Source organism: Saimiri boliviensis, chromosome 2 (genome assembly GCF_048565385.1).
Source record: "Saimiri boliviensis isolate mSaiBol1 chromosome 2, mSaiBol1.pri, whole genome shotgun sequence".
NCBI lineage: Eukaryota > Metazoa > Chordata > Mammalia > Primates > Cebidae > Saimiri > Saimiri boliviensis.
The window spans coordinates 47394235-47414244 of record NC_133450.1 but is presented as its reverse complement, the minus strand read 5'-3'; the positions used below and the strand labels follow the sequence as shown (position 1 = coordinate 47414244).

At 45.6% G+C, this 20010-nt stretch overlaps 2 protein-coding genes and 1 long non-coding RNA gene across 5 annotated transcripts in view; 2 read left to right on the top strand and 1 right to left on the bottom strand.

The window, feature by feature from the left end:
• Positions 1-473: 473 nt before the first annotated feature.
• On the bottom strand, positions 474-18270 carry LOC101028676 (dehydrogenase/reductase SDR family member 4). Its single transcript, XM_003924297.3, has 8 exons — positions 18143-18270; positions 16535-16712; positions 10400-10501; positions 3582-3652; positions 3431-3482; positions 2997-3131; positions 2468-2523; positions 474-959 (listed from the first exon to the last, which is right to left on the bottom strand). Exons 1-8 carry the CDS (start codon positions 18268-18270, stop codon positions 845-847), a joined length of 837 nt encoding a protein of 278 aa, XP_003924346.1. The 3' UTR covers positions 474-844.
• On the top strand, positions 10763-11740 carry LOC141583549 (RNA N(6)-adenosine-methyltransferase METTL16-like). Its single transcript, XM_074393241.1, has 2 exons — positions 10763-11030; positions 11128-11740. Exons 1-2 carry the CDS (start codon positions 10903-10905, stop codon positions 11471-11473), a joined length of 474 nt encoding a protein of 157 aa, XP_074249342.1. The 5' UTR covers positions 10763-10902; the 3' UTR covers positions 11474-11740.
• Positions 18223-20010, top strand: part of LOC141583550 (uncharacterized) — a 103035-nt gene continuing 101247 nt past the window's right edge. The window contains exon 1 of one of the 3 annotated variants that reach the window (XR_012516201.1): positions 18223-18312. This is a non-coding gene — a long non-coding RNA (uncharacterized LOC141583550). The remainder of the gene's footprint in view (positions 18313-20010) is intronic. The other 2 variants (XR_012516202.1, XR_012516200.1) reach the window with 2 other exon arrangements.

Genomic DNA, 20010 nt, shown 5'->3' with positions numbered 1-20010 from the left:
CCTTTGGGGCGGGGGACAGCGTCCCCGCTTTCCGTCTACTCAATCTTCGGGCCCCGTGGGCAGAACCCATTTCTTTTGTTTGTGGGCCTAGATACCTTGCAGGGCCTTTCCCTGTTCCCCACCAGCTCAGGACCCGTCCAGCTTGTCCTTGCTGACTCGGGAGGGAACTTGAGAGCTAGGGCCATGCGGGGAAAGGACCTGGCCAGATCTGGGAGGTGTTAGAGCGTTCATCCTTCCCCCCACCCTCACCCGGCTTGGCCTGCCTCGCGGATCCCCGTGACGTCCTGGGAGTTCCCGTGCCACCTTCCTTCCAGCTGGCAGCTCTGAAGACACCTCCACTCCTCAATATCACGCTCAGGTCCTGGAGCCAGGGAGGAGGGCTAGCAGATCCAGAGAGCCAGCCTGGCCAGACTTCTGCTCTCTGCTCAGCTAAGCACCCCACACTGAGAAATGAGCACGTCAATTCAAACCAGTGTAATCATCTGCATTTTATTTGAACCTCATTTGCAAGTTGTTAATTTCTAACTCTGCTCCTTCCACTCTAGGTTTCCTCTCTGGCATCTCCCCTCAAATTCCCCAGTGGCCCGGGCAAAAAATAGCTGTTGGTCTTTGCCAAGGTAGACTCAGCCTTCTCAGCAGGCCTGTCCTGTGTTCTCAGGGGAGACCTTTACCCAAGGCCATAGCAACAGCAGGAATCCCGAGTAAGATGCCACCTTGATGGCAGGGAAGGCTGGATCTTGTCACAGGCAGAACTGATTTTGTGAGGTGAACAGTAAGGTGGGCAGAGGTGGGAAAGGCCAGTGATGAATGCAGGAACAGCACCAGAAGGGCTGTCTCCGGGTCCTCAGAGGCGGGACGGGGTTCCTCCACCCACCACCACTGTCTCCCCAGTGATGTAGCTGGCATCTTCAGAGCATAGGAAAGACACGATGCCTGCACACTCCTCTGGCTCACCCATCCTGGGGAATATGGGAAACAAGGAAGGGAGTAAAAATCAAACAGTTCTGGCCCCCTCACCTGGCCCATGGGGAATGAAATTTGCTTAATCAAGAATTATTAGATGACTTTTCAGGATCATTATACAAGCTTTCTGTTTATCAAATAGGGTTACCACAAGGATATGCTGTTATAATTTAGTATAAGCATACTGTAGTCTGTAAAACCCATCATTACTCATAATATTCAAATACTATAGAAACACATTGCTTTTTTTAGAGAGCTTAGGACACCAAAATCCAAAGTTATATAGATAAAATGGTGAGCAATTATTTCATACTTCAAAAAAATTGTTTCACATGTGCACACCCCAAAGTATTAGGGAGTCTGTGTGACAGTAAATGGTGTGTTTAAAATGATTCCATTTGTGCAGGCTCAACTTCAGACAACTTTTTTGGGAATCTATACTTGTTCCTTAAAGTCAGGTTCATTTGGTGAGAATATGCCAATTTTAATTTTATCAGTGACTGCATAGTTAGGGGACACTTTAATCTGCCTGCCATAGAATGCTCTAGAGGTGGGCAGAGTGAGTAATTCAAACCTAGAAGGGCTGAATTAGTGGTTCTCCACTCTAGCTGTATCTTGCAGTCATTTGAGAGGCTTAAACTAAAAAAGGAAAAAGAAAAGACAAAAACAAAAGCCCAGATGGTGAAGTCCTACCTTGGGCCAATTAAGAATCCCTGGGAGTGGGTGAGTTTAAATCTGCAGTTTTAAAAGCTCCCCAGGTGATTCTAATGTGCATCCCGGATTGAGCTACATGGGCTTGATACAGGAGATCTAGGATGACAATCCCCTAACTTATTAATGAGTTATGAACTAGGCCTGCAGCTCATGTATCGGAATGGCTTTGGGAAGATTTGGGATATCTGGACCAGTACAGAGTTAGACATTGCTGGCATTTGTCCTTGAGGTACAAGATGGAGAAACTAGATAGTGCCCAGAAGCCAGAAGGTAGAGAGAGGCAAGCAGCTTAGAGGAAAGGGAGCCTGACCAAGGTGCTTGAACGGTTCACCCAGTTCATCGGGGAGGAGAGTAATTCCTTCGGCAAGGGAGTTTGGGGCTTAGTGAAACTTTTCATTCCTTTCATTTGGTTTGTAGATCATCAACCTGAGTTTTGTAAACATGTCTCATTATTCAAGGGAACTAAAAATGCATGGTTTTGGTTTTGGTCCCTGGTCTCCATGGATGCCCAGAGGTGGAGTCAATCCCCAAGGTGGAGAGAGGACTCAGGGCTTCTCCCAGAGCTCTGCACTGCTGAAACCCCAATGTCTCTGTGTTTACCTTTTGAAAGGGAAGCTGGCTTCTTGCTTAGGCCACTGCAGTGACAGTGTTTATGAATTTGTGGTCTGTGAGGCAGAGGAGAGCATGTCTGTGTTATGTGTGGGACTGAGACAGCAGGCTATGGGCTGCTAGGGACCAGAACTTTCCATCTTCACGCCTCTTGGGGCCTTTGCCCCCATGACAGTCTTACCTTCTTATCTTCAGGGTTTTTTTTGTCATTTCCTCTTGTTCCTCATCTCTCCAGAGCTGCAGGAAGAAGGGAAATCTCTTTTATGTTCAAGAAGAGGAAAGTGAGGAACGGAAAGCGAAGAAACTGCCTGTTCTCATAGCAACTGAGAGGAAAGATCGAGAGAGAGACTTCCCTCCTTCACTTCCTATTTTTTTCTAGCTCCCAGCTCTCCCCACTGCCCTCATCTGTTTCATTTGTTTCAGGTTCTTGTGATGCATTTTGCTGCGTCTCTCCAATTCTCATCCACTTAAGGAGAGAGGAAACAATGTGAGCAGAGTCTGAATATCTCAGTCTCCATTCTACTCCTCAAGAAAGGTGTGGTAGGAGTTTGGCTTGGATAGGGCAGCTGGTATAGAAAGGGAATATGGAAAAGCCTCAGGAAGGAGAATGGAGTGGTTGAGAGCTTAGGACTCAGGAACTGGGCTTCTCTGTCCAAGAGGATGGATGCCGTTCAAGAGTTCCAGTGGGCTGCAGAGCTCCACTTCCTCACCATCTTGCTGAAGCTAGTCCTGATAAGTCCAGGTGCTAGGCAGTTCACCCGAATGTTCTTTGGGGCCAGCTCTATGGCCAGGCACTTGGTGAGGCCCAGTAAGGCTGTTTTACTGACGCAGTAAGAGCCAAGGCCCTGGAGAAGGAAGAGAATGGATTAGGTTCATAGTTTCCAGGTCATTCTTGGTTCTAATGATCAGACATAAAGGGCAGTGTTCAGCAGGAATCTCCTGTAAGGAAGGGGCACAGTTAGGAAACTGTCTTGTGGCTAAACCTCCCCTAGGTTGGGGTTTGTGGAGGCAAGACAACTATTTGGTGGGCAGGGACTTGGTGGTGTGATTCTAAAAGGGGACACAAACTTCTCTGGGTAACAAGAGGGGTGGAAAGATGTGGAGTTTAGGATGGCACGTAAGGGGCAGACAAAAGGATTCTTACAGAAGATGGTTGGAAGGCTGCTATGGTGGACGTGATCACCACTGAGCCGCCTCTGGAAAAAGAAGAGAGCTGACCCTCTTCCCAGTGTAGACCACTGCCCTCAGCCCGTAAGGGTTCCCGTCTCACCCAGGCTCTCTCTCACTCTCTGTACCCTCGTTTCTCCATTTCTGGCACCACTGCATTTGTCATCATGGCTGTGGCCTTCACATTAATGTTCAGAACCTGAAGCCAAGAGAAGAAAAGGAAACAGTGTGAATGAAGAGCATTAGAGGAGGCATGGCAATGAGGAGTTAGAGTGGGTTCCTAGGATGTTTGTCAGAGATGACAAAGATCTCAGAATGATACACCTGCATCTTACACATGAAGACACTGAGGTTCAGGGAGAAGTCGCTTTCACCAGCTGCTCAGCTAGATAATGATACATTAGGTTCAGGTGAGAAAAAAACGGAGCCTGGTTCCTCTTGTTTCCTAACCAGCCAAGTATGATTTGGCCCAGAATGGGCCTAAATCCTCAGGGCTCCTTTGAATTTCAGCTGTGTTTTCTGTGTTTCTTCAAAGTAGATAGAGCCTGGAATTGTCATCCTCCTGGACCTGCCCTAGAGTGGGCCATGCTTCTCAGGAAAAATGTGGCCTGACCTTGGATACCTGGGGTTGTTGTAGCACTACTCTGTCTTCTGATCGTAGGGAGTGAGATGCTCTTGCTCCTCTAGGGTGGACTGTCTGGCTTAGACGTGATCAGAAAGTAGGATCATGAGGAGGCACCTTCTAGGGAAGCCGGGGGACAGGCTATAGTCAGAATCCCCACATCATAATCTAAAACAAATGTATGACCCCTGTTTACATTGTTCTACACAACTGCTTATATTAAAATATTTCAATCTTTCAGAAAAATTGGAAATAGAAATACAACATAATCTTTACTTAGATTCACCAGTTGTTCACATTTTGTCCCATTTGTCCTCTCTATAGCTCTGTTCTGTTTTTTAAATGAACCATTAAAACTCAGTTGCAACTTTTCTGAAAGATTTTATGTAATAAAATGAAAAATTACTAAGAACAAAAATAAAAAAAGAAAATAAATTAAAAAAAGAAACTCAGGGCTGGGCATAGTGGTTGATACTTGTAATCCCATCACTTTGGGAGGCAGAGGTGGATGGATCACTTTGAGGTCAGGCGTTTGAGAACAGCCTGGGCAACATGGTGAAACCTTGTCTCTACTAAAAATACAAAAATTAGCAGGGCATGGTGGCATGTGCCTGTAGTCCCAGCTACTCAGGAAAATGAGACAGAATAGCTTGAACCCAGGAGGTGGAGATTGCAGTGAGCCAAGATTGCACCACTGCTCTCCAGCCTGGGCAATAGAGGAGAGTCCATCTCAAAAAAAAAAGTAAATAAATAAAATAAATAAACTCAGTTGCAGATATTACAATGCTCTCTCCCTAAATACTTAGCATACATTTCCAAAGAGTAAGGATGCTCTTTTACACAACCATAATCCATTATCACACACCCAAGAAGTTTGACACTGATGATGATTTTATCTAATATATTGGCCCCAATTGTCTCTCAAATATGTGTGTGTGTGTTTTAAAGTCCAGAGTTCCATCAAGGATCAGCCATTGTATTTGGATTTGATGTACTGTGGTATTTTTAAAAATATATAAACTAAAAGAAAAGTTGCCGGGTGCGGTGGCTCAAGCCTGTAATCCCAGCACTTTGGGAGGCCGAGGTGGGTGGATCACAAGGTCAAGAGATCGAGACCATCCTGGTCAACATGGTGAAACCCCGTCTCTACTAAAAATACAAAAAAATTAGCTGGGCATGGTGGCACGTGCCTGTAATCCCAGCTACTCAGGAGGCTGAGGCAGGAGAATTGCCTGAACCCAGGAGGCGGAGGTTACGGTGAGCCGAGATTGCGCCATTGCACTCCAGCCTGGGAAACAATAGCGAAACTCCGTCTCAAAAAAAAAAAAAAAAAAAAAAAAAAAAAGAAAAGTTACAGGCACACATCATTTTATTATGCTTTGCAGATATTGTGTTTTTTACAAATTGAAGGTTCATGGCAACCCTGCGTTAATTGCAGCCATTTTCCCAACAGCATGTGCTCACTTTGTCTCTGGGTCATATTTTGGTAATTCTTGTAATATTTCAGACTTTTTCATTATTATTATATCTGTTACGGTGATGTGTGATCTTTCACGGTTTAATTGTAATTATTTGGGGGTACCATAAAACACACCCATAAAATAAGGTGAACTTAATCAATGAATGTATGTGTTCTGACTGCTCCGCCCTTCTCCCATCTCTCTCCTTCTCTGTGGGCCTCCATATTACCTGAGACACATTGATATTGAAATTGGAGCAATTAATAACCCCTACAATGGCCTCTAAGTGTTCAAGTGAAAGGAAGAGTCACACATCTTTCACCTTAATTCAAAAGCTAGAAATAATTAAGCTTAATGAGGAAGGCGTGTTGAAAGCAGAGGCAGGCTGAAAGCTAGGCCTTGTGCACCAGTTAGCCAAGTTGTGAATGCAAAGGAAAAATTCTTGAAGGAAATTAAAAGTGCCACTTCTGTGAACACATAAATAACAAGAAAGCAAAACAGCTTTATTGTTGATATGAAGAAAGTTCTAGAGTTCTGGATAGAAGATCAAACTAGCCACAACATTCCCTTAAGCCAAAGCCTAATTAGAAAAAGGCCCTAACTTTTTTTTTTTTTTGAGGCGGGGTTTCGCTCTTGTTACCCAGGCTGGAGTGCAATGGCGCGATCTCGGCTCACCGCAACCTCCGCCTCCTGGGTTCAGGCAATTCTCCTGCCTCAGCCTCCTGAGCAGCCGGGATTACAGGCACGCACCACCATGCCCAGCTCATTTTTTGTATTTTTAGTAGAGATGGGGTTTCACCATGCTGACCAGGATGGTCTCGATCTCTCGACCTCGTGATCCACCCACCTCGGCCTCCCAAAGTGCTGGGATTACAGGCTTGAGCCACCGCGCCCGGCAACGGCCCTAACTTTTTAATTATATGAAGGCTTAGGGAGGTGAGGAAGCTGCAGAAGAAAAGTTGAAAGCTAGCAGAGGTTGGTTCATGAGGTTTAAGAAAAGAAGCCATTTCTACAACATAAAAGTGCAAGATGAAGCAGCAAGTACTGACGTAGAAACTACAGCAAGTTATGCAGAAGATCTAGCTAAGATCATTGATGAAGGTGGCTACACCAAACAACAGACTTTCAATGTAGATGAAACAACCTTCTAGTGGAAGAAGATGCCATGTAGGGCTTTCATAGCTAGAGAGAAGTCAATGCCTGGCTTCAAAACTTCAAAGGACAGGCTTATTCTCTTGTTAGGGGCTAATGCAGCCAGTGACTTTAAGATGAAGCCAATGCTCATTTACCATTCTGAAAATTCTAGGGCTCTTAAGAATTATGCTAAATCTACTCTGTCTGTGCTCTATAAATGGAACAACAAAGCCTGAATAACAGTACATCTGTTTATAGCATGGTTTACTGAATATCTTAAGCTCACCGTTGATAGCTACTGCTCAGAAAAAAGATTCCTTTCAAAATATTACTTCTCATTGACAATGCACCTGGTCACTCAAAAGCTCTGATGGAGATGTACAAGGAGATTAATGTTGTCTTCATGCCTGCTAACACAACATCCATTCTGCAGCCCATGGATCGGGGGTAATTCTGGTTTGCAAACAAGTCTTATTATTTAAGAAATATATTTTGTAAGGCTACAGCTGCCATAGATAGTGATTCCTCTGATGGAGCTGGGCAAAGTCAACTGAAAACCTTCTGAAAAGGATTAACCATTCTAGATGCCACTAAGAATATTTGTGGGCTGGGCACGGTGGCTCACGCCTGTAATCCCAGCACTTTGGGAGGCCAAGGCAGGCAGATCATGAGGTCAGGAGCTCAATACCAGCCTGACCAACATGGTGAAACCTGGTCTCTACTAAAAATACAAAAATTTGCTGGGTGTGAAGGCATATGTCTATAATCCCAGCTACTTATGAGGCTGAGGCAGGAGAATCACCCGGAAGGTGGAGGTTGCAGTGAGCTGAGATTGCACCACTGCACTCCAGCCTGGGTGACAGAGTGAGACTCCATCTAAGAAAAAGAAAAAAAAAAAAAGAATATTTGTGATTCATAGGAGGAGGACAAAATATCTACATTAACAGGAGTCTGGAATAAGTTGATTGCAACCCTCATGGATGACTTGGAGGGGTTCAAGACCTCATCAGAGGAAGGAACTCCAGATGTGGTGGAAATAGCAAGAGAACTAGAGTGGAGCCTGAAGATGTGACTGAATTGCTGCAATCTCATGATAAAATGTAAACAGCTGAGGAGTTGCTTCTTATGGATAAACAAAGAAAGTGGTTTCTTGGCATGGAATCCATTTCTGATGAAGATGCTATGAACATTGTTGAAATTACAACATGAGATTTAGAATATTACATAAACTTAGTTGATTAAGCAGTGGCAGAGTTTGATAGGATTGACTCCAGTTTTGAAGGAGGTTCTACTGTGGGTAAATGTTATCAAACAGCATCACATGCTACAGAGAAATCTTTTGTGAAAGGAAGAGTCAATTGATGTGGCAAACTTCACTGCCATCTTATTTAAAGAAATTGCCACAGCCATCCCAGCCTTCAGCAACACCACCCTAAGTCAGCCGCAATCAATACAGAGGCAAGCTGATTTGCCTCCACCAGCAAAAAGAATATAATTTCTAAGGGCTCAAATGATTGTTAGTATTTTTTAGCAATAAAGTCTTTTTTTTTTTTTTTTTTTTGAGACGGAGTTTCGGTCTTGTTACCCAGGCTGGAGTGCAATGGCGCAATCTCGGCTCACCGCAACCTCCGCCTCCTGGGTTCAGGCAATTCTCCTGTCTCAGTCTCCTGAGTAGCTGGGATTACAGGCACGCGCCACCATGCCCAGCTAATTTTTTTGTATTTTTAGTAGAGACGGGGTTTCACCATGTTGACCAGGATGGTCTCGATCTCTTGACCTCGTGAGCCACCCGCCTCAGCCTCCCAAAGTGCTGGGATTACAGGCTTGAGCCACCGCGCCTGGCCCCAATAAAGTCTTTTAAAATTAAGACATGAATATCTATTTTAAGACATAATAATGCTATTGCTCATTTAATAGACTACATTAGATGACCATTTTAGTGTAAACATAACTTTTATATGCACTGGGAAACCAAAAAATTAATGTGGCTCATTTTATTACAATATTCACTTTATTGTGTGGTGGCCTGGAACCAAACCCACAATATCTCCAAGGTGTGCCTGTACTTAGTTTAAAACTGACTTTCATATGGTCTCTATTCAGACTGTTCATGAAAGATATTCCTTTGTTTTAAAGACTATCAGAATCTGGCTGGGTATGGTGGCTCATGCCTGTAATCCCAACACTTTGGGATGCTGAAGTGGGTGGATTGGCCAGGAATTTGAGACCAGCCTGGGCTACATAGTGAAACCCTGTCTCTACCAAAAGAAACAAAAAATTAGCCGGGCATGATGGCACATGCCTAAAGTACCTGGTACTTGGGAGGCTGAGGCACAGGAATTGCTTGAACCTGGGAGGCTGAGCTTGCAGTGAGCTGAGATCGCACCACTGCATTTTAGCCTGGGTAATACAACAAGGGAGGAAAAAAAAAAAGGAAGAAGGAAAAAGACTATCAGAATCAGGAACTAGCTCACTGAAGAACATTTTGGCATTCTGGTCTTTATGTGTATGAAACACTGGTAAATAAATCATAGTATTTTCACATGCTGAATCTTCAGTGTTGGGAAACTCTTGATGACATCTGATGTAGTTGGTATGTTTGTCCTCTCTAAATCTCATGTTGAAATGTGATCACCAATGTTCTGGGGCCCAATATGAGGTGTTTTGGCCACAGGGGTGGATCCCTTAGAAATGGCTTGGTGCCCTCCCCGTGGCAATGAGTGAGTTCTCACTCTATTAGTTCATGCAAGAGCTAGTTGTTTAAAAGAGCCTAGTATCTCACTCTTGCTTCCTCTCTTGCCATGTGACATGCCTGTTCCCTTTTGCCTTCTGCCATGATTGTAAGCTTCCTGAGGCCTCATCAGAAGCAGATACTGACACCATGCTTCTTGTACAATCTGCAGAACCGTGAGCCGAAACAAAGCTCTTTTCTTTATAAATTGCCCAGCTCAGGTATTCCTTTATAGCAATGCAAAACAGACTAATACAACATCAGAGTAAAAAGCAAAACCATGAGAGATCATAAAAAATTAGCACTTCCAAATCATGTGGGAATGTTAACCTTAGTAAACAAAGACAAATATTTTAATTAAAGCTTTGTAATTAAAGAATGTGTGTGAAACCTATTACAAATATAATGTAATTATACACTTTCACATAAAACCCAATATTCTACCACTTGAATTTAGACATCTGGATCTCAGATTTTCTTGACACTGCAGTTAAGAAGAAAATAATATAGGTTTTTATTTTTATTTTTTAAAAGATTGTATGTTATAAAGTGGCAACTGGTCATTTCACCGGAATTAGTATTTTACTTAACTAGTAGCTTTTAATGTTTCCCAACTACTGAAAAATGATTCCTTTTTGGTGGCTGGGTGGGCGTGTAAGTTTAAGTGTCGTAGTTGTTGGCATATAAGCTGCCACGTCTCTGTTGGAAATCAACCAGGCAGAAGAGCATGCCGGGGAAGAAGGCTGGGGAGGGGAGCAGACGGCGGCTAGCAAAGAGCAGATGGAAGCAGACAGAACCAGGAGCAGCAGAAATGAATGAGAAGAGCAGAGACAGAGGAAGCCACCCCCACCCGCCCTTTACCAGGTGCACGACAGGTATGTGGCATGTGGCAAAGAGTCCTCACATTGACATTGCACTTGACAAATGCATTCTAAAAGCAGATGAAGTTTGTGTTGAATGTGTTCTGAGGCCCGCCCTCTGCTGCTTTAATCCCCTTACCTTGTCCCACTCTTCCTCGGTGTTATCTATTAGTTTTTTAAAGGAAGGGCTGACAGCAGCATTGGAGAACAGGATATCGATGCCTCCATGAAGCTTCACAGCCTAGAGAGAGGGGTAAGGTTAGGACCAGGGCTGCAGTAAGTAAAGGAGGTGCATTTATCTATGTTGATAAAAACTTCCTTCTAGGCTAGGCGAGGTGGCTCATGCCTGTAATCATAGCACTTTGGGAGGCCAAGGTGGGAGGCTCACTTGAGTTCAGGAGTTTGAGAGAAGCCTGGGCAACATAGCAAGACCTTATCTCTATATTAAAAACAACAACAACAACAAAACCTTCCTTCTTAGGAACTATCATCAAAATAACTTCTCTTTCGGTTTCACAAGATGGCGGCGCGCTGGGAGCGTAACTTCTGCATTTCTAGGAGCTTCGCGCTGCGGCTGGTTTAAGATTCTAGGGTTGTACAGGCCCACGCCAGATACGTCTGGCAAGAACCTTGGCCTCAGAGATGGCTCTGAGCAAATCAATGCATGCAAGAAATAGATACAAGGACAAACCTCCTGACTTTGCATATCTGGCATCCAAATATCCAGATTTTAAGCAGCATGTTCAGATAAATCTGAATGGAAGAGTGAGGTGCAAGTGGTTCACGCCTGTAATCTCAACACTTAGGCCGAGGCAGGACGATTACATGAGGCCAGGAGTTCAAGACCAGCCGAGGCAACGTAATGAGCCTTAATTTTAAAGACCCTGAAGCAGTCCGAGCTCTGACTTGTACTCTCCTAAGGGAAGATTTTGGACTTTCTATTGATATTCCATTGGAGAGACTAATTCCCACAGTTCCCTTGAGACTCAACTATATTCACTGGGTAGAAGATCTGATTGGTCACCAGGACTCTGACACAAGTTCTCTCCGAAGAGGAATTGACATAGGTACAGGGGCCTCCTGCATCTACCCGTTACTTGGAGCAACCTTGAATGGCTGGTATTTCCTTGCAACAGAAGTGGATGATATGTGTTTCAACTATGCAAAGAAAAATGTGGAACAGAATAACTTATCTGATCTCATAAAAGGTTAGCGCCACAGAATGAATACCTCCAAACTTTGTATTTTCTTTCACCTGCCTTTTTAATTTAACATATTTCATTACATTTTTCTTTAATATGCAGACTTTGGTAATTTTTTAAAATCTAGTACTTTGTCATTGGGTTTACTGTTTTGATGTGAGAATTAACTCAGAAAGAAAGTAGTAACTACAGTTGATTCTTATTATTTGTGGATTCTATATTTGTGAATTTGCCTACTTGCCGAAATTTATTTAGTTATGCATTCATTTATTTTAGTAGATTTTCTTGAATAAATGTTGCTTTATTTGCCTTAGGAAAAAAAAAATAACTTCTCTTTCTTAAAACATCTTTTCTTCAAAACCATCCTAAGATCTACTGCTAACCATTTAAGGTTGATTTCTTTCTTTCTTTTTTTAGACAGAGTCTTGCTCTGTCAGCCAGGCTGGACTGCAATGGCATGATCTCAGCTCACTGCAGCCATGACATGCTGGGTTCAAGCCAACCTCCTGCTTCAGCCATCCAAGTAGCTGGGACTAGAGGTGTGTAGAGACAGGGTCTTGCCATGTTGCCCAGGCTGGTCTTGAACTCCTGAGCTTAAGCCATCTGCCTGCCTTGGCTTCCCAAAGTGTTACAGGCGTGAGCCACCAGGAAGTTGGCCTTACTTCTTCTGCCGTCCTTTCTTCCAACCTCCCATTTTTCTAAGGCTGCCTCTGACCCTTTGCTCTTTTCTTTACACTTTCCCTTTGGGGAGCTCTTTCATTCTCATGATTTCAAGTCTCACCTCAAAATCTATTTCCAGACCCCTCCTTCCTTTCACACTGAGTTCTACCCCCATTTCTCCAAGTGCTTACTGTCTAGTTCTCCTTGAATAAGTTACCATTAACTCAAAGTCAATCTGTTCACACTTACCCGAATGGAAAAACGGGCTTAAATAGAGGTGTAGAAAGTTACCACTGGAAGGGACTTTGAGATAATCAATTCCAGTGACCTCAAGGTAGAGGTGGTAAAACAGGTTCAGGGAATTTTCTCAAGATCATATAGTTCAGTAATGACACACTGGGGCTAGCTAAGAACAGGAGGCCTGCTTATTCTGTGTTTGGGAGAGGTGAAGTGATTTGCTCAGGGTACAAAGCTAGTTAGTGGTGGAAGAACTGAGGTCAGTCTTCCACTTTGTAGCACAGAGCTAATTTGTAAGAACCCTCTGAAAGTGAGTTGGGGTCATTACAAAACTGGCTGTCCAGTAGAACCATGATGGGAGAAGATACCAGCCTGAATTTAAAGCAATTCCATATTTGGTTATGATGTCATTTTCTGTCTCTCTCTCTCTTTTGACCTGGAGGCATGAAAGATTCAAGGCAGAAACTGAGATTTAAACTGAGAAAGCCAAGAAAGGCAACATCTCACCTCTTTAATAAGTTATAAGTAGGTATGAGGTGTGTGCTAGAGTGGCCAAGCAGAATCTGCCAACAAAGGTTTTCAGTAAAAAGCCACCCTGAAACCAGGCTTTGCATTTGCCCAGAGCTGGCAATTTTGATGCCTTGGGCAAGTAGCACTAAATGGGCCCTCGATCAACTTTGTGCCTCAGATTTGGCACACAGAGGGGTGTTATTAACAATGTACACCATCTGCTAGCTTCCCATTTTAATTAATTATTCTTGTTAACTAGGTGCTAAGCTCAGTTGTTTCTACACGGTTGAAGGAATGAATGCCTAGGCTGTCAACATGTAAATCTAACAAGATTTAAAGTCACATAATCTTTTAAAACCATTATTAATACTTTCTTGCACCCTTCAAATTTTGGTATTCTGGCACAAAGGACAGTCACCTGCCTTGGCTCTGTATAAATCTCACCAATGGACTTGTCACTAGGGAGGTGCAGAATAAGTTGGAAAATGATGTGCGCTGTGCTCAGTGCATGCGTATTTGGGATGGGAGAAGATAGTGTGGATGGCTCCAGAATCACCTGGAGACAGTTCTACTTTGCTATATACCCCATGCCCCTCTCCTTCCAGGTCTGTCAGCACAGAGATGGGAGGAGACCGGTTTGATTGAACAGACAGCAAAACATAAAAGATAAATTAGGCTGGCTGTGGTGGCTCACACCTACAATCCTAGCAGTTTGGTAGGTCCAGTGGGGAGGATTGCTTGAGGCCAGGAGTTCAAAACAAGCCCAGACAATGTAGCCCCAGCTCTACAAAAAGTTTAAAAGATGAACTGGCATGGTGGTGCATGCCTATAGTCTTAGCCACTTGGGAAGCTGAGGTGGGGGGATTGCTTGAGTTCAGGAGTTCGAGGTTACAGTGAGCTGTGATCATGCTACTGCACTCCAGCCCGGGCAACAGAGGAGTCTTCTAAGTCTTGTTCTCACTTGTGTGATCACTATACTAAAGCGGTTAGGAGGTGTTTGCTCTGTGTTCTGATAGTTATACATTTTAAAGAAAAAATATAATCAAGCAGCTAAGCAGCTAATTTGGTTTCTTCTTACCACACCACTGAGAAGTTTCGTGGTGCAGATTAGGAGGCCACTGGGTAGTAACTGTCCTCAGGACAATGTTTTTTCTCAAGGCAGAGTAACATGTGGCAATTGGCAGAACAAATTTCTTTTTTGTTTTTATTTCTGTTATTTTTTTGAGACAGAGGTTTGCTCTTGTTGCCCAGGCTAGAGTGCAATGGTGCCATCTCAGCTCACTGCAACCTCTGCCTCCCTGGTTCAAGCAGTTCTCCTGCCTCAGCATCCCAAGTAGCTGGGATTATAGGCATGTGCCACCATGCCAGGCTGATTTTGTATTTTTAGTAGAGATGGGGTTTCTCCATGTTGGTCAGGCTGGTCTCGAACTCCCAACCTCAGGTGATCCACTCGCCTCAGCCTCTCAAAGTGCTGGGATTACAGGCAGGAACCACCGTGCCTGGCCTGGCAGAACACATTTCAAACTGCTGACAAATATTCTATCATTCTCCTCTCTGACAATGGTCATACAAACTACCTGAGAGTCGGTTTTGACTCCTCTCCTATTTCCCATTTTTTGACTTGGGGTTGGAAAATCTTAGTTGGTTCCCACTAAATGTCTCTTGGGCACATCTGTTCCAGACCCACCACCACTGCTCTAAACCTGGATGACAGCAACAGCTTCCTCCTCGATGCCCTGGATTCAGTGTCTTCTCTGTATATCCTTCCTACAAGAGCCAGATTACCTTTCTTAGTAACCATCTTTCTCTTGCTCAAAACCCCACAAGGCTTCTTATTTCCTACAAGAATGTCTAAACATATCCTTTTAAGAGGCCATATCCTTTTAAGATCCTTAACATACCCTTTTAAGAGGCTATGGCCCGGCATGGTGGCTCACGCCTATAATCCTAGAACTTTGGGAGGCTGAGGTGGGTGGATCCCCTGAGGTCAGGAGTTTGAGACCAGCCTGGCTACTTTTTAGTAGAAGCCCCATCTCTACTAAAAATACAAAAATTAGCTGGGCATGGTGGCACATGCCTGTAATCCCAGCTACTCAGAAGGCTGAGGTACGAGAATTGCTTGAACCTGGGAGGCAGAGGTTGCAGCGAGCCAGGACAGTGCCACTGCACTCCAGCCTGGGTGGGTGGGGGGAAACTCCATCTCTGGGGGTGGGGAGTGGGAAGAGGATATGGAGGCTCATGGCCTCTATCTTTCCAATGCAGCCCCTTTTCTACCAGTACTCCTAAGCCTGTGCTCCACTGTGGACTGACAGTGCTCCTCTCTTTCCTTCAGTTCCTCTTTTGGCTGTCTGCTGGTATTGCAGAGTTATCTGGAACCTCACTGCTATTCCATCTGTTCATTCTCATCCGTTCCTCAAGGTTTAGCTCAAGCACCACTTCTGGGCCAGGCCTGCAGGACCTGTTAAGTGAAGCTGATGGGGCCACAGGATGTTTTTCCAGCAGGATTTTGACATTAAATTGCTACTTACATGTCATATGGTTAGTCACTAATTGACCCAGACTCCCAAATGGCTCCTTCCACCATCAGGATCAAGGCCCCAATCTTGGGCTCTGTCCAGCAGTCTAGGCCAGGCAAGGTGACTTTCTTGTACTCACATTTGGCTCTTCCCAATGCACATTTGAACATTTGCTAGAATTATCTTATACTGTCTACCCTACCACTGTCTACTATTGCTTAAGATCCTCCTCTTCTAAGAAGATTTCCAAATTATTTCTGCCAACCTTCTGATTTGTTAGCACACCCTATACTTTCCATTTTTGGGTAGATTCTCCCTTCCACTCTTAGGAATAAAATGTGTGCCCTTATCTTCAAGGGAAGAGGAGCTTCCTTTGCCAGATTGTTCATATTTTTTTGTGCAGTTGGAAGGCTGGTGTCCACTACTAACTGTGACACTGACTTACATACTTTCTTTGAGACTAAAATCCAGTACCTAGTAGTCCATAGGCAGCCAAAAATGGAAGGGAGCTTGGGAGGAATGGGTTGAATTACAGCTCTTTCCTTACTGGCTATGGGATCTTGGGAAGTTGCTCCAGCTATCTGAGCCAGTCTCTGCAGACTGAGAGAATAGTCTTTGCCTTGCTTGGGTTGTTGTCAGGTCTAGAAATAACCTGAGTAAGACTTTGAACACAGGAAATGGCACATAGTAGGTAGTTGAAACATGGTGGGCTGCTTCCTGAGGTTCCCAGGGACTTGACTCTAAAAGCTGAATAATAGCGAATTATTTATTAGCTCCTATGGGTGGGAACATCTATTTCGTGATTGTATTTACCCTTCTCATCTGTCCAATTAGATTGGAAATTACTAGAGAACCAGTACCAGCTATTTCTCTGGGGTATGTAAGGGATGATGCAGGGCTGAAGCAGTAGAATGTTTTAAAATTCTCTGACTGGTATGGGATGATTCTCAGACATTAGTAATAGACATAATAGAAAGGCACACAATAAAAATGTGCTGGTGGGCTGGTGTGAGTATGCAGAACTCACTATGTTTTAGTTAACAGCACTGCATTGGATCTCATCAATGCTGTCCAGGAAAGCAGGGAAGGAGGCTCAGGCTGGCCCCCTTTTCCACCTCCTGGCTCTATACCCATTTCTTTGCAGCTTACCGTGGCCACCAGCCGCTCCCGGTCCTCGGCCTTTCCCACGTGGCACACGGTGCCTGTCACGCTCAACCCCTCCCCCTGCAGCTTGGCCACCGCCTGATCCACGCTCTGCTGCTTCCGGCTGCTGATGATCACGTGGGCCCCATCCTGGGCCAGACGCCGGGCTACGGCGAAGCCGATCCTGCGAGCAGAAAGAGACAAAGACTGCCAAGGCCTGAAGAGGTTGATAGCGTGGGCTGTGAAGTTAGACTGGCCAGGTTTGAATTCTGGCTCTTTCTCTATATGACCTCCATGTGTCTCTACTCTGTGTAAAACAGGCTTAATGGTATGGCCATTTTTGGCATTCATTTACTTATTTTTCATATGATCTTGGACTGCAGCTTCAGTTCCCAAGAACTGACATCACTTCCTACAGTTCCCACCATGGGTGACAGGCTTCATCCTCTGTTGGGACTGAGAGGTGAGAAATGAGCTAGGTGTGCAGCAGCAGCCACTTCCATGATTTAAGGGTCTCACTCAGAACAGCCCTGCCTCCAGGTTTCTCCCTTACTAGTCTACATCATTCTTAAAATTCTATCCTTTTTTTTTTTTTGAGATAGAGTTTAGCTCTTGTTGCCCAGGCTGGAGTGCAATGGTGCAATGTTGGCTCACTGCAACTTCTGTCTCCCGGGATCAAACGATTCTCCTGCCTCAGCCTCCTGAATAGCTGGGATTACGGGCAAGTGCCACCACACCCAGCTAATTTTGTGTTTTTAGTAGACGCAGGATTTCTCCATGTTGGTCAGGCTGGTCTTGTTCCTGACCTCAGGTGATCCACCTGCCTTGGTCTCCCAAAGTGCTGGGATTACAGGCGTGAGCCACCATACCCAGCCAATTCTATCCTGAGTTATTTTTTTGGGTGCATATGAAAGGATGGTCTCTGGTCAAAAATGTAAATATTCCTTTGGGAGGAAGAGTTACACATTTTGCAATTGTCAGCCATTAGCATTTTACCTACATTTGTATTTTAGTTTTGTGAAGAGCTGGCATCTAGCAAAGTCCTGTAGAAATGAAAAATAGGACAGACAAGAGTGGTGGGTGAGAAATAGGCTGGGCAAGCTAGGCCCAGACGTACTGACCTAAACAAAAATCTTGACAAATGGCTCTTGAGTCCCATCTAAGTAAGGGGGGGGCGGGTTCCGGGAGACTTTCCGGTGCCCAAATAGAGTGTCTGGAACATTTTCACTGTGCTGGAGGCCGTGGGATAGGATTTTGAAATCCGGATTCCCTTGGATTTCTGGTTTCTGGTCTTCCCGGACGCTAGGTGGGGCTGGTTGACTGGGGCAGCCCAGAGCACTGGGGTGGGGTGGGGGTGGGGGCGCTGGATCGACGGGGCTGCACAGAGGTGGCACAGTTGTGCCAGAGGCAGCCGGGACATGAGGGCTGGCAAGGGAGGGCCCAGGGCCAGGGGATTCGAAGGAGCTTCAGGTGGACCACGTGGCTCCTTTTTTCCAGGGCCAGACTTTGGCGGCGTGTGAGGTCTGAGGACAGGGACACCAGAGGCAAAGGACGAAAGGCCACTGCCTGTTTCCAGGCATCTAGCGCCTCAGAAACTCCCGCCCGAGCACTCACCCGTGGGTGGAAGCCGTTAGGACGGCCACCTTATTCGCGAGCGGGTCCCGGCGGGTCATCCCTGAGCTGGCCATCCGCACCGACTTCCAAGCCCGGCCCCAGGGGCCTAACAGCCCCACCCTGTGCATGACTCAGACGGGCAAGTCTGGCTTCCACCCCTCCCAGGGCAGGTGAGTGATAATAGGGCGAGGGACAGGACGAAGGGCGGCCCGACCCCCCGGCCCGCCCCCCGGCCCACCCCTCGGCCCACAGAGGTGAGTGATAATAGGGCGAGGGACAGGACGAAGGGCGGCCCGAACCCCCGGCCCGCCTCCCGGCCCGCCCCCCCGGCCCGCCCCCCGGCCCACCCCTCGGCCCTCGGCTGTGGCGGTGGGCGCCCCTCGCCGGCCGCCGCGCCCCGCAGCCGACTGTCTTCCGCCGGACTTTGGCTTGGCCTCCCAGGCAGGCGGGTGATCAAAGCGCTCTCTGTCCAAGTTTCCTGTAGGGCTCGCCCCTCCCCTGGCCCCGACAGGAACCCGGACTTTGTCTGCTGCCCTTCTGCATCTACTTGCCCACGTTTTCTTCTGGAGGAAGTGGGGGTTTTGAGTTGGTTGCTTTTGCTTCTTCAAAGCTAGAGATGGAATTCTTTCTCCAAGAAAGTCAGGGTCTATGTATGTGACATCCCACAGGAGGGCAAATGTTTTGAGAATGCCCATGGAGGTGAGGCCTGTGGTCCTTCTTGTGTCCACCAGGTGAAGCTGGAGGAGCCTGGGAGAGAGATGCGATAAGGGAGCGGCTGCACCAGGCCTGGCACTGCTCTTCAGTCTGCTCAAGGTCTCCTCCATCTTCACGGGCCCTGGAGGGTAGACTACGGTCATTTACCAAACATAATCTGTTATATCCCTTGCCAAAAGGACTTCCTCCTTTACAGGAGCTAAGTGCTAGGGGGGAGGCTAGAGAGTCCCTCAAGCAGTGGTGGAAATGCAAAAAACTTGGAGCACTCATGTTCTCCCTAACCACTCTGTCCCTGGGTCTTAGCCTCCATCCTAGTTCAGTAAATATTTGTTGATTGCAAATCGCTTTATGAACTGTAAACTACTGAGCACATAGTAGTTACTGCCACCATGTAGTGATTATTATTGGTGTCCCGGGCCAGACTCTTCATTTGTAAATTACTTGAGGGTATGGAACGGATGATGAAAAAAGTCCTTGCCAGCTATAAATTCTGTGTCCAAGACTTCAGCCTCCACTTCTGCCAAGTGGGCTGAAATGATCTCCCTCTGGGTTTCTGGCAGAATGAATAAATCTGGATGGCTTATGGTACACTGCAGAATGGCCCCAACAGACCCAAATGCAAGCATCTGAACTGGCTTAACCCACTGGCCTCCAAATGTCAGACTGAGAAGCAGTGCTGGTCCATGGCAATGTTTTCACTAGTTCAAGGCAAAATGAGAAAAGTAAAGACATTACAGTGAGTTTCGTAAAGCTAAGCGTATTTAATAGCCCTTTATTGTGGAGTATATGTTTGCTTCCTTTTCCTTTTTTTTTTTTTGTGTTAGTCTTTTCTTTCAGAAAAGATGATGAAATCAGATGGGTAGGTTTAGAAACGTGTTGGTGAAATCACCAGTTTGGCAGCCTTATGCCAGTCCCTACAATTAGAGGGGAAATAATCCTGGTTTGTGAAATTCAGTTCAGGGGCCACTTTTTAATAGAATTCATGCTCATTCAAGATTCATTTAGTATATGAGTAGGTCAGCTGAGCAGTTGAAAAAGGATTTCAGCAATCAAAAGTAGGTGAATGGCTAGCAAGTAATAGAACAGGCCTGCACTGGATTTATAGTATCTTCCTCAGCCAAGAAGTTACAGCTGCAGTACTCAGCTTTGGTACT